Below are 14,856 nucleotides of genomic sequence, written 5' to 3' on the forward strand. Positions count from 1 at the left end.
AGACCTTCTCATAAAAGGCATTTTGGCAAACAGCCTCCTTAGCAGGGAACTAACCTATCTTTGGCTTACATAGTTGGCCCTGCAGATCACCAGTGGGTATGCAGATGCCAAACCTATTGAGTCTCTTTAACAGAACTCTTCCTGTTCCGATCTGAAAGTAAACTCGGGACAAGTATTAAGTATAATTTCTAGTTTCCAAAGAGTTGCAGATTTTAAAAAAATGTACCTATCTTTAAATGGCTAGCAATGTCCTCTGACAAGGTTTTTCTTGAAGTTATTGTTCTGATTCTAAAATAGTTTCTCTTCCTTTTTTCCCCCTCTCAGCAAAAGTATTCACTCATTTATTGATACATAACATTCTTGATACTGGACTGATGCAAAGGCAAATTAAATACCTTTACAACCTGTACTCCAAGAGAGTGCCTACATTCTTCTGTTAAACTAGAATTGAGAACTGTTTGAAATAAGTAGGCTACTGGATTGGCTAGAATTCAGAATTACCTCTTGTAGAGGTTTGTGTTATAACAGACTTTGACATCATCCTTCTCCATCCCCTCCTTTTAAGATATACCCCAGAGTTTCTGAGGAATCCTAAGGAATAAGCAGTCCCTACTTTAATATACACAATACATTCCTTCTTGAATACTGTTGTTTAAAGTGAATTGCCATAAGGCCAGATCCTGAGTAAACATGTGTTGTTGCCTTCATTAGGTTGAACACAAACAGAAACTGTCAAATGAGTGGTAAAGGTGGTGAGAAGTAAATGTATCTGTCGTTAAAAAGAACACCAAACAAATAAAAGGGCAAGATACCAAGATGCAGAAAGCGGGCGCTGCTTTTACAGAACTTCGTCTATCTTAAAATTTAGCACCATAAAGATGGGAAGCTCTTTTAAAACAAGCTAAAAGCAAGCTCTTCTAATAGTACCATCCCTCTAAGGCTTTCTATGTGGTCTAAACACCCACCAGCTTGAAATGGTTGGTTATATATTATACCTTGAAGTCTGTGTTGTTTACGTGTTCAAAAACCAAGGCAGGGGTTCGTGACTAGGGGAAAAGAAAACAAAAACAAAAACACACATTAGCAATAGCCCTGGCAGCTTTAGAGGGCACAATGTTTGCAGATGCTGTGTGGTGAATTTGGCAGTCCTCGCGCCTCAGTAGTAGGAAACCCTCTATTGCTACAAGCCCTCCCCGCTCTGATCATCACCACACTTAGGTCATTTTTGGGATGGATTTCAAACAGAAGACATGGAGCTGAAGTCTCACCAGGCTCTAGGCAGCCCAACAATGCGCCCATCGCCCATCGGCATCGGACCTGAGTTTGCAAAATGGATTAACACATTTCAGTTTCCAGTGCTATCAGTCTCTTAGCCTAGAAGAATAAGAAATAGTCTGTGGGTGGAGGTCTCTTTGAAAGAAAGACCCAAGCTAGTTAAATGATATATCTGATTAAGCACTTTTAAAGCAGGACTTAATGATGAGGGTGTGGGGGTGGGGTGGGGACAGCCAGTTGTGCTCCCAGTCAAACACCACCTCAGCCCTGGTGGGCCTTGCTAACACGTACTATACTCACCACAGGGTCTTTTACAATATCTGCCAATGTGATGATGTTGGGACCTCCTCTCAAATTCTCCAAAATCTTTATTTCACGCTTAATTTTCTTCTTTTTTACTGGCTGAAAGCGTAAAAGTACATCAGCAAAAAAAAGAAAAAAAATTATTTCAGAGTATTTCAACAGGTAGTGTTAATACATAAATGGCTTACTTATGAGCTCCTTGAAGGAAGGAAATGTGTCAGACTCGTCTCTGAATCCTTCTCCTAGCACTGTGCCAGAAACTCTGCAGGTACTTACAAAAGTTGAATTGAAAGAAAAAAAAGATTTCTATTCCAAAGACCAGACCTCTGAAGAATTAGCATTTAATTTCAATCATCAGTCTCAACATGTTAACTTTTTAAAACCTTATAAACTAGTGATTTAGTTAGTACTTTTAAGGTGTATCTTGAAAAACTTTTGTCATTTCAGATGAAGGATGGACCCTTTCCATTCTTCCTCTAAGTCTATAAATACTCAATAGAGGTAAAGGAAATCAGGGCCAACAGCAAGGACGGCAAGCCATCTTTTGCAGCATAACCTTGTGGGTAAAGTGTGGGTCTTGGAGTAATTATAATGCAAATTCTACCTTCATTACCTGCTAGCTGTGTGCCCATGGCAAAATCACATGACCTCTCTAAGACTTTCATCATGTGTAAAATGAGTAACAAGAGTATCTGCCTCATAATTGTGGAAAGAATCAAATGAAGCATCTGAAAAGACTTCAGAATATAGCTGCAACATAATATGTAACAGCATCTACCCACCCTTATCACCAATACTCTCATAAATTCATTCCTCCATTTTTTTTTTTTTTTTTTTTGAGACAGAGTCTCACTTTGTTGCCCGGGCTAGAGTGAGTGCCGTGGCATCAGCCTAGCTCACAGCAACCTCAGACTCCTGGGCTTAAGCGATCCTACTGCCTCAGCCTCCCGAGTAGCTGGGACTACAGGCATGAGCCACCATGCCCGGCTAATTTTTTTGTATATATATTTTTAGTTGGCCAGATAATTTCTTTCTATTTTTAGTAGAGACGGGGTCTCACTCTTGCTCAGGCTGGTCTCGAACTCCTGACCTCGAGCGATCCACCCGCCTCGGCCTCCCAGAGCTAGGATTACAGGCGTGAGCCACCGCGCCCGGCCCATTCCTCCATTTTAAAAAGACTACCCTGCTGAGTTCCTAGAGTATATCTTCCACATTCCTTTTTTCTTACCACATCTGTTCTAGTACAGAAATCCTTTTCATTTTTCTGAGGAGAGCCTTGGTCCAACTATATCACCTTCACACAACCACTTTCTTCTTAATAGTCTAAAACAGTGCTGGCCCAAAAGAAATATAATGCAAGACACATGTGTAATTTTAAATGTTCTAGTAGCCATATCAAAAGAGTAAAAAGAAACAGACAAAATTATTATTAGTTTTGAGACAGGGTGTCTTGCTCCGTCTCCTGAGCTAGAGTGCAGTGGTACAATCACAGCTCACTGTAACCTCAAACTCCTGGGCTCAAGCAATATTTCTGGCTCAGCCTTCCAGGTAGCTAGGACTATAGGCACAGGTCACCACACCTAGCTAATTTTTAAATTTTTTGTAAAGATAGAGTTTCACTATGTAGCCCAGGCTGGTCTTGAGCTCCTGGCCTCAAGGGATCCTCCCACCTTGGCCTTCCAAAGTGTTGGGATTACAGGTATGAGCCACCATGCCTGGCTCAAAATTAATTTTAATAATATATTTTATTTACCCCAAATCTTATTTCAACATATTAATCAATATAAAAAATTATGAGGGATGTATTTTACACCCTTTTTCGGTGCTAACCTTTTGAAATCCAGAGTATTTTACCCTTGCAGCATATCTCAACTCAGTCCAGCCACATTTCAAATGCTCAATAGCCACATGTGGCCTATGTCAGCTGTACTGGACTTGCTACATTTCTTTCCCAGGGTGTTGGTCACCTCTGACTGCTAATGTGTTTCATACAACTCTTAGAAATTGTTTAAAGTATATCTCATCTCTTCATTCCCAACAGTGGTTACAAAAGTTTGGTGATCAACAATCACTTGGCTTTTTATATAGACTCCCAGAACCCACCTAGACTTATTAAATCAGAATCTTGAGAGGGAAACTGGGGCTCTATTTTCAGATAATTCCCAGGCTGATGATCTAGGTCTAGGAACTACCAAATAATACTATAAACTCTTTTAACCTTAAGTCCAAAGCACATGGAAGTAGAAAGCAAGCAGATTTTAGAAACATTGACAGTACTTAAAATCTGGCTTTGTAGCTATTCAACTTTGAGAAAACCATGTAAATGTTTATCAACTTTATTTTTGTCACTGCTGCAAAGGAACTATACTTGGCTCACAGAGCTGTTGTGATTTATATGCCAGTTAGAATAGGGCCCAATGCAAAGTAGATACCCAATAAATGGAAGCTGTCTTACAAAGAGTGACTTCCACATAGTCCACATTCAGTTCAATCCATGGCCTCTTATCCTTGCTTCTATTAGAACTCAATACAATGACTAGCTGGGAAACAAGGTGATAGCAGTTTTTTCTGTTACAGTATCTGAGACCTTTCTACCCTCCAGAGGCTAACCCATCAATCCACCTCCTATTTTCTACTAAATCAATACTTCTCAATTGCTAGTTTATGGCAAAAAAGCTACTGGCTTATAAAACTTTTATTCTACAGAATCCTTCAAATCTATGAACTTACAAAACTGGTTTGCAACAGACTAGGCAGGTGACTTAAGCCCTAATTTAATGTGATCAATGCAACTTTTGTCTCATTAAATAGGGAGATTAAAAATTTTAGATATAGTTTATGAAGGAACTTCTATACTTATACCATTTACTAATACAATTACAATAAAATATACACTACAGTTAGGAAAACTGAACTGAAAAAAATCTTTCTAAATCACCCTTCACTAAAAAACCATCAACGGCTCCCAACTATGTAGAGGAGATAAAGTCATATATTAGGTCATTAAATATGAAATGTCCGATTTCAAATCAAAAGTGTAGTTTATTATATCTCAAAAAAGCAGTACAATTAATCAAAGTATGCACCTAAACTATTGACACACTTTTGCCATCATAATGGTAGCTTGTTTATGCCAGCAGCAAAGAAGCCTGGAGAGCAAGTGGCAATGAAATCACAAAAGGTGTTCTCTATAGCTTGTTGAGAACTGAGTATTTTTCCTTGCAAGAAGTAGTCCAAAGTCTGGAAGAAGAGGTAGTCAGCTGGTGCAAAGTCTGGTGAATACCGTGGATTACAGAGAGTTTCCAAGTCCAGCTGCTGTAGTTTGAGCAGTGTTGTTTGTGAGACATGTGGTCCAGCACTGTCTTGCAAGAGGATTGGCCTGTGTCTATTGACCAATCTTGGCTGCTTAATCACAAGTATCCTCATCATTTCATCCAGTTGGTTGCAAAAGACATCTGCTGTAATCGACTGACCAAGTTTCAAAGCTATGGTGGATAATGCCAGCGCTGGACCACCAAACAGACAACATTAACTGACAACATTAACTTTTTTTGATGAATATTCAGTTTTGGATTGTGTTTTGGCACTTCGTCTTTATCCAACCCTTATGCCAAATGCTTGTGATTGATTGTCAGAAAGAATCCATTTTTCAACACATGTAACAATACAGTGTAGAAATGGTTTGCCTTTATGACATGACAGCACAGAAAGGCAAGCTTCAAGACAGTTTCCTTTCTGATGCTCGTTTAATTCATGCAGAACTCATCTACCCAGCTTCTTTACCTTGCCCATTTGTTTCAAATGGTCCAATATTGTTGGAATAGTAACATCAAACCTTGCTGCTAATTCATGTATAGGTTGAGATGGATTCGCTCCCACTACAGTTTCGGCTCATCATTGCCCCCTTGGTCTCAGGTCCCACATGGCTCATTTTCAACAGAACTTCTGAAACCATTGACATACTATGCATTCATTAGCCACATCCTTCCCAAACACTTCCATTGATATTTCAAGCTGTCTGCGCTACACTGGTTCCAGGATGGAACTCACATTTGAAAATAACATCAATTTTTAACTTATATATAGTTTCACAAAAACTTCTCTAAAAAAAAAATTTGAAGGATAATCACAAGCCAAAACATGCGTTTGAAAGACTGAGGCTGTACCTTCACAATAAAAATAAAACAAGATGTGTCAAAGTAAAATATCAGAAAGATCAACTCTCAAACTTATTACTTAACATACTGACTGCCATGTGAGTTGTATTTAACTCAAGCTAGTTTTGAGCCTAGGGCCTCTTGAAGCAAAACCCTGCAGGTGGCTCGTGAAAATCTTACTTGTTGATGTTCTTATTATTGCAATTAATATTGACAATTCTAAAAACGTGGACTGTGTTGCATATAATTCATGCACTGAAAACAATAAAAAATAAATTAGAAAGGATCTTTTTGTTTTAATAAAACACCATGGCCCCAGGGCAAAAATTTTTTTCTAGTGTGGCAGTCAATGTGTTAAGGAAATCAGACATTTCATACTTAATAACCTAATAACTTTTAAGACTAGAAGGAAATGCAGAGATTATCTTTTCTAGGCCTTACACAAATTTAATCTCCCTTTCTAAAGTCACACCCTGTGAATGGTCACATATCATCATAGCATCTTCCACATGAAACATTTCTCTTATTTCTTCCTTTCCTTCTTGTCTAATCTTGGTGCATTCTATAGCATGCTTCCCCCTTCCCCACTCCCACCCACATCTATCCAAATCTTCCTCTCATTCAGCCTGAAAACAGCTCCAGAGAGCTTTTCTAACTACTACCCTCTTCTGAACTATAAACCCACTATTTATTTGTGCCTTTCATGTGGTCTAATTAATATATCACCCGATTTTACCATATACCTCTCCATATGAATACCATCCTAAAATTACATAGAACCTCAGTCTCCAAAGTATGCTTCTATACATAATTTTGTATTTGAACCTTATAACAACTCTGAGAAAGGTAGGTATAAAGTAAGATTATCTTCTTTACAGATGAATAAACACACCTTAGGCTAAAAGGACTATCATGGCTAATTATTTTATAGCTTGGAATAAAACCCAAGTATTCTGATTCCCAGCCTAGTTCTCCTTCTATATGTGCTAAGACAGATACTCTTTGGTTGTCTAATAGTATGTGAGGTGCCTCAGCAATTCATTCACAGAGACACTGTGGAATGCTTTAAATTTTTGAGGGAAACTCACCAGTCAATACCTGATATCTGCCACTGAGTGCCTTACTAGCCTTGAGGTAGTTCACAGCTTCAACATTAGACTGCACTATATTCCTTTTGAGGGCATATTTTTGTGAAGCCGGGTTTTTAGCAGTTGGTGTCATAAAAAGTACTATGCAAAAATTAAAGTAGAACAGGAAATGACAGCGATGGTATCCAACCTGATCCCAACATTAGAGAAGCTGCGCAGTGACTAACAGGTGTATATATCCTAATAGTAATTAATTATGGTTATTTAAGAAAAAATTATTTTTTTCTTTTAGATGTATAACTTTGTATATGGCTACCAAGTTGTTAAAATATAAATACTTTAGTTCTTTGTACCTAGCTACTTAATAAACAGAACTACTAGATATTTCTTTTGGCTCAGGGGTACCATAAAAAAATTACTTAAGATAATATAAGTGTTGTAAATTGAGAGTTTGGAAACTTCTGTTTCTCAGTGTCAAATATGGAAAAGTTCCTGTGGTAAGGAACAATAAGCTAAGTTATCAATATGACAGTGCGCAGTACAGATATAACAAAATTAAAAGCTGCACACTGGTAGCTCACTGGCCAAATCTGGCTTGTGTGATGGTTTTAACAAATCTTGAGCCAAACTTAAAAAATCAGGGGAATTCATATACAAATATAAATCTCTGGCTTCTCTCTACAAAACAGAGTATCAAGCAATACAGGAATTAACACTACTGCAGGGCAATAATCAGCTGGAGCTGAGAAGCAGCTACCTCCTTTTGAAGAGGCATGTGTTTCCCAGTTTGTCTCAGTCTCTACCACTCACATCATCTAAGCATGGGCATTTACACCAGACTACCCTCACTGATGTCATCTGCCTGTCCTCTAAGGCCTGTATTTGTGACTCCCCAACCTTATAAAGTAGAGGTAATGATTTATTTATTGGAAACAAAAGCACAGAATATAATTTAAAATATAGGAAATCAGTATGTGGCAAGACCTAAGAGAAGACTGTACCTTTACTCTCTTCCTCTGCCACAACCTAGTTATATGACTTGAGTCAAATCAATTCTCTTGCATCAGTTTCCTGATCTGTCAAATAAGCATAACTTGTTCTATTGAGTTCACAAGATACAGTAAAATAAATGCACTGAAGTACTCCAAAAAACTTTTAATACTATTTTTCTAAAAGGCACCACTATTATTTTTAACAATCAACACCTGAAATTCTCTTCTTGCACTCACCTTGAGAATTTTAACAACAACTTTTTCATTATTTGTGATGTTGATGGCTTCAAATACTTCACTGTATTTACCCCGACCTAATTTTCGAACCAGCTGGTAGTCATCTTGATTTCTGTGGACAAAAAAAGTCAAAGTCACAATGATTAAAAAAGTTCAAATTATCAAGCACCAATTCTACTTATAAAACTCTATTACCAAGAGGAATAACAGAAATAAAAGGTATTTCAAATAATTCCCAAATTGGATTCATTGTATTTTTTTTAAATTGGGCTAATTAAAAATGTGTTCCAAATCCTAGAATAAGAAAATTTAAGCCTTTCAATTATTCTTTTCAAAATTCCAAATTATTCACATCTCTATTGGTATAACACACACAGCTGGCTTGTATCAGTCAGAGTTTTTTATGAATACATCTGTCTCCAACAATAGACAGCTTTCCCTTAGAGAATAATTTTTATACATTCCTGTCCTGTAGTGCTTGGCCCAGTGTTGGGACTCAACACATGATGTAAGAATATTTCAATTCAGCCACATTTTGGGAGCAGCTGATTTTCAATAGGCCTCTTCCAGGTAGGTGGCTTTCCAATATATAAGCTTGATCTCCCACTTGCCCTCCAGGGCAAGCTCTGAGGACAGTCCACATAATAAAGTTTATAAAGCACACTCAGGTCATGAACCATAGTTAGAGGTCCCTTTCTCTACTTTTACCCATATTCCATGAAAAATAAGCAACAGTAAAGGCAATAAACAGAGGTAAGAGAGGTAAAGAAGAATAAGGGAAAGCCAACATTTATTTTCCCCCAACCCTGCTTCCAACTTAGAGGACTATGCTCTAAAGAATGACATGATTCCTTTAATAAGGCCTAAATTCTATTTATTCCTGCTGAAGACACTAAGAATTAAGTATGTACCAAATCAGCCATTCATTTTCCTCAAGCAGCTAAAAAGAAGGTGAATGAATGGAGAAGCCAAAAGGTACCAGGAACAATGGATGAGGGCAAAGAGGCTCCCAGTTCTGACTGAGTTATCTTCCCGCAGAAGGGCATACAAAACAAATGCAAGCAAGCAAATGGCACCAATGCCAAAAACCAAAAAGGGCTATTTAGTGTCATTTAAGCAGAAATAAGTGTAAAGCACTCAATTTGAAGATAGTGGTTGACATTTCCACAGTAAAACACAGTATTATCCAGAGTCCAAAGACTGTGACATAAGAGGGGAATTGTTAGATTATCAATAGTGATAACATTTATTGGTATTGTACCACTGGTTCTTGATGGTATCTTTATTTTTTTTTTTTTTTTTGAGACAGAGTCTCGCTTTGTTGCCCGGGCTAGAGTGAGTGCCGTGGCATCAGCCTAGCTCACAGCAACCTCAAACTCCTGGGCTGAAGCGATCCTCCTGCCTCAGCCTCCCAAGTAGCTGGGACTACAGGCATGCGCCACCATGCCCAGCTAATTTTTTCTATATAGATTTTTAGCTGTCCAAATCATTTCTTTCTATTTTTGGTAGAGACGGGGTCTCACTCTTGCTCAGGCTGGTCTCGAACTCCTGACCTCGAGCGATCCACCCGCCTCGGCCTCCCAGAGTGCTAGGATTACAGGCGTGAGCCACCGCGCCCGGCCTTTGATGGTATCTTTAAAGCACACAGTGCCTTCTTACGCAGAAGCAATTATTTACTGTTAAGAATCATGGCATAAATCAAGATTAAAAATACACCCTATGACAATTTAGGAAGACAGTGTTTAACCACTTACAGGCTGTAGAAATCACATGCAGTCAGATATAAAAATATAGCATATAGGATCTGTAGCTTTATGAATTTTTTAAATTGCTTTCTTTTGCACTTAAATGTCAAAATGCTTTTATAACGAAAAGTATGATCTGATCTGATCAATTAAATGTCTACCATATTGGGACAGGAAATGCAAACATCCAAATGAATCTGCACAGAGAATTAGGAGGGCAAACACAGCTGTTCAGGCAGACTACAACTGTTCAAGATGGAATTTGGACTGAATTCCATGTTACACATGGCTTGTCTCATGATAAGGGCAAATGTTTAAGGATTTAATTTGGCATCTCATCAGAAAGAAGATACCTTTCTGGAGAACTGTTTCATCCTTCAGTATCATCACAGGACAACATTCTCTGACCTCACTTTATGTAAGAGTTTGGTGTTTTCAACGTCTCTCAAGTATCAATTCTCACCTATATGCAATGCCCTTAGCTTGAGAAGCAAGCTGATAGGTACTACTGTTACCAGCTTTGTGTACCACACACCTTGCTTAACAACAGGGAGGAATACTTTCTGAGAAATGTGTCTAACATCAGAGTGTACTTACACAAATCTAGATGGTATAGAATACTGCACACCTAGGCTACAGGGTAAAGCCTAGGGTACAAACCTGTACAGCATGTTACTGTATTAAATGCTGTAGGTAACTATAATACAAAGGTATTTGTGTATCTAAACATATCTAAACACAAAAGAGGTGATGTGTTGCTGACATGATGGCTTGGCTATGGCATGATTAGGTGTCAGGAATTTTTCAGCTCCACTATATATAATATTTATGGGACTACTATCACACATGCAGGCCCCATCATTGCCTGAAATGTTATGTGATGCATGACTGTAAATAAATCAGAGAAAAGGATAAGAAGAGACTACAATGATTTTTAAATGATAAGCCCATCAAAATTGTTTACTTGCCAAAGCAATACTCTGCTTTTCTACTACAAAACCTAACTTTTAGCTCAAAAGAAGAGAATATATATTGGGCTTTGATCTTGAGGTTTGCAGATGCAGAGTCAAGGTTGTTTCCTGACAAAAATTACTCAATGAATCTGTAAGATTCAGCCCTTTGGGTGAGTATAGTAAAGTAAACAAAAACGATTACCCCCATTCCACCACATGTGACTCGTAATCCCAGTATTCTCGGGGTCTGTGTGTATTAACATCTGTGTAAACTCTGGCCCTGCTTGGCACGGGTCCCGACATGTCAGACAGGTTGGCGGACGAAGCTGGACTTGATGTTTGGAGATCTGGCAAGTCACCGTGTTCAGAGGCAGCTGGGGGTAAGACCTTGTTTCAGACCTGTTTTCTTCAAACTGCAGAAATAAAATGCACAAAGGCCAAGAAGTTATTTTTTTAAAGTATATGGGAAGAAAAAAAAATCATTTTATGAATAACAATGGCCTCAAATATAGCTCTGGTTCTCCTACCTGTTAACCAATGAATATATCCCAACTGTGTCAACTACAGTGTTTCCTATAACATGAAAAAAATTTCAACAAATAAATATACTTAAATTGATATTTGCCTTAATCATATTTTCCAAAGTAGTAGCCTGTTACCTCTGCATGGAAAGTCTGGATGCTCTTTGTAAGATAGCCTGGAAGGGAAAAATAGCCTCAAGGATAGATGCATCAGCATTACTACTATTTACTCATTCTACGAAAGGTATTGGCAAGAAAAGTACTTTTATTTCAGCAGCTTTCTACAATTCAAGTAAGGGTGCTAAAAGCCTCTAGAATGGTGGCAAAGCCAACAGTACAAACTGTCAGTCTGACTATAATATTTGACTACACCAGGAAGAAAATAAAGACTTGTTCTCATACACCAAAGTTCAATGTCATCTTATATTGATCCAAATCACTTGGGGAACCTTAAGTAATAATCAGTAGACCCTTGATCACCAGTTGAAAGGTACATTTGATGTCATTAAATTTAAAAGTGAAATCAGTCATTTTTTTTCTTGATTTATTTAACACAAGAGCAAGGTTGATAAAAACTGGTATAAGACAGTAATATAGATTAGCTGAGCTAATGCAAAACTTGACACTGGAGGAATTATGCTATCAAATCAGTCTCCTTTTTAATGATGTCTTCTCATGATATCTACTCCAATCTTTTTGTCTCTGTTCTCTAAAATTCCCACAACATTTACTGATCCCCTTCACTATGTATTTAATTAAAAATGTATTGAGTCTCCAGGTATGATAACTGAGAAGGACACATCACCTATGCAATTTTCTGCCTGAGATTGCATAACCTCCCTCTAATTACTAGGAAACACTGGACACACAGAAAAAGAAGTGTCTATTAAAAAAATGGGAGGGGGCACTGTATTCCTTAAAAAAAAAAAATGTCAATATCATAAAAGACAAAGGGAGACTAAAGAGACATTGCGTAAATGCAATATCCTACTCTAGACTATATCCTATACTGCAGGGGAGGGAAAGTGGGAAGGAGATGCTATAAAAAAACAATACTGAGAAAATTGGAATTTAGATGGTACTAAAGTATTACATTAATGTAAATTCATGAAGCTGGTATATAACCATAATAGTTAAGTATCTATTCTGAAAAAAATTTTCCTGAAGCAGAAGCAAACGGCCATGATACATGTAATCTAACCTTAAATGGTTCAGAAAAAATTGTGTGCCCATACTTGTTTACATGTATATATACAAAATATACACATGAATGATAAAACAAACGGGGTAAAATATTACCCAGACAAATCTGGGAAAAGGGGATGAAGATGTCTTTTGTACTTTATTTTGGTTGAAACATTTTATTTTCACTTTAAAATATTTTTAAGAGACAGGGTCTCGCTCTATTGTCTAGGCTGGAGTACAGGAGTGCACTACTGCAGCCTTGAACTCATAGGCTCAAGTGATCTTCCTGCCTTAGCCTCCAGAGTAGCTGGGATTATAGGTGTGCTACTGTGCCCGGCTAATTTTTAAATTTTTAAATAATCAGGATCTCACTATGTTGCCCAGGCTGGTCTTAAACTCTTGGCCTCAAGCAATCCTTCCATCTCGGCCTCCCAAGTAGCTAGGATTACAGGTGCCAGCATAGCACCCAGTTTGTTGAAACATTTTAAAAAATTGTGGTAAAATATATGTAGCATAAAATTTACCATTTTAACCACATTTAAAAGTAAAGTTCAGTGGCATTAAGTACATTCACATTCTTGTGCTACTATCACCACACTATTTCTAGAAATTTTAACCAGCTGTGGTTAACTTCCAGCCTCTCACAGGTGGAGATGACATTACAAAATCAGTCCACATTTCTCCCTGGAAACAACCTGACTCATGGAAACTATTCCCCAACTCCTTATTTACTAGCCCATGTACATTCTTATCATCCATCTTCCTCTGCTCTCCCAAAGGCCTTTGTAATCTCTGTGAAGAGCAAAGTAAGACTAATTACTAATGAAACTCTTGAGATTCTCAAGTATTTGAATGACCCAGCTTTGGGTCTCATCAGCTGGGACCTGATTTATGAACTGGTAGATGTGATTCTCCACTAGGAGGATGACTAGCTAACTGTTATGCAGCACCCCAAAGAGGTGCTTCACTATACTATCATGCATACCAAATAATCTGCTTATAGTAAAAGGGGTACTCACATGAATTTCAAATGACAGGCCTTCATCAGTAATTATATGAGAGCATAGAACAGAGGGTTCTTGAACTGTGGCTCTGCAACTTCAGATAACTGAAGGGGATGGGGGCAGGCCTTTGAAGGGACGATGATAAAGAGGGGATGTGAAAAGACAGGGAAGAGATGGCATCAAAGATAAATATTATTTTAGTTTGTTTTCATTTTTCTTTGGAGATGGGGTCTCACTATGTTGCCCAGGCAGACTTAAAAACTCCTGGGCTTAAGTGATCCTTCTGCTTCAGCCTCCCAAATAGCTGGACTACAGGAGCTCACCACCATGCCCGGCTACTTTTCCTATTTTTAGTAGAGACGGGGTCTTAACCTCCTGGCCTCAAGCAATCCTCCCAACTCAGACTCCTGAAGTGCTAGAATTACAGCCATGAGCCACTGCACCTGGCCTCATTAAAGATTTTATCTGTGGACTAAGGGTAACAGAAATTCGTTAAAAAGTTTTAAGCAGAAAAGTGACCCATATGTACATTTAAAAAATTTTTACTCTGGCTGGGTGTGGGTCAGGACTTAGGGAGAAAGAAGGCTATTATAGTAGCACATATGAGAGAAATGACTGCTTGACCTACGGTGGTGGCAGTGGAGATAAGTGGACTAATTTGAGGAACAAAATTTATGGTGTAAAATCAATAGCTCTGAGTGGACTAGAAAATGTGGTAAGAAGTGGGAGGTGATTCTTAAGATTTTGGTTTGATAGATTGTTGGTGCTATAAATGGAAATAAAACATTCTGGAAGAGAGCTCACATGATAAGTTTTAGACTTAAGGTTAAAATGGCTCTGAAATCTCAAAAGGAGATTCTAAATAGATAGATACTATAGGTCCAGAGCTTCAAGAGTTTCTCAGCTTAAATTCTCCCAACAACTCTCTGAGGCAAGCATTAGTTCCCCTAGTTTACAAATAAGAATATCCAGTACAAGGCTGGGCACAGTGGCTCATGCCTGTAATCCCAATATTTTGGGAGGGCAAGACAGGAGGACTGCTTGAGGCCAGGAGTTTGAAACCAGCCTGGGCAACATAGTGAGACCCCTGTCTCTAAAAAAAAATTTTTTTTAAACCAAAAAATTAGCCAGGAGCAGTGGCACACACCTGTAGTCCCAGCTACTTGGAAGACCAAGGCAAGAGGATCGCTTGAGCCCAGGAGTGTGAGCTATGATGACACCACTGTACACTAGCAGGGGTGACAGAGAGAGACCCTGTCTCGAGGAGAGGAGGGAAGGGGAGAGGGAAAAGAAAAGAAAAGAAAAGAAAAGAAAAGAAAAGAAAAGAAAAGAAAAGAAAAGAAAAGAAAAGAAAAGAAAAGAAAAGAAAAGAAAAAAGAAAACTCTGACTTATAGA

The 14,856-nt window shown here is 38.2% G+C and overlaps 1 protein-coding gene across 6 annotated transcripts in view; it reads right to left on the bottom strand.

The window, feature by feature from the left end:
- CSNK2A1 (casein kinase 2 alpha 1) overlaps window positions 1–14,856 on the bottom strand; it is a 50,142-nt gene that overhangs the window by 13,086 nt on the left and 22,200 nt on the right. For 5 of the 6 annotated variants that reach the window (XM_045529532.1, XM_045529533.1, XM_045529535.1 and 2 more), the window contains 4 exons: window positions 10,953–11,163; window positions 8,053–8,164; window positions 1,576–1,677; window positions 996–1,046 (listed from right to left, as the gene is read on the bottom strand). In XM_045529532.1, the coding sequence (XP_045385488.1) occupies window positions 996–1,046; window positions 1,576–1,677; window positions 8,053–8,164; window positions 10,953–11,053 (366 nt within the window). In that variant the 5' untranslated portion in view covers window positions 11,054–11,163. Of the gene's footprint in view, window positions 1–995; window positions 1,047–1,575; window positions 1,678–8,052; window positions 8,165–10,952; window positions 11,164–11,277; window positions 11,298–14,856 lie in introns of those variants that run through there. The other variant, XM_045529537.1, reaches the window with a different exon arrangement.

This window comes from Lemur catta, chromosome 17 (assembly GCF_020740605.2).
Source record: "Lemur catta isolate mLemCat1 chromosome 17, mLemCat1.pri, whole genome shotgun sequence".
NCBI lineage: Eukaryota > Metazoa > Chordata > Mammalia > Primates > Lemuridae > Lemur > Lemur catta.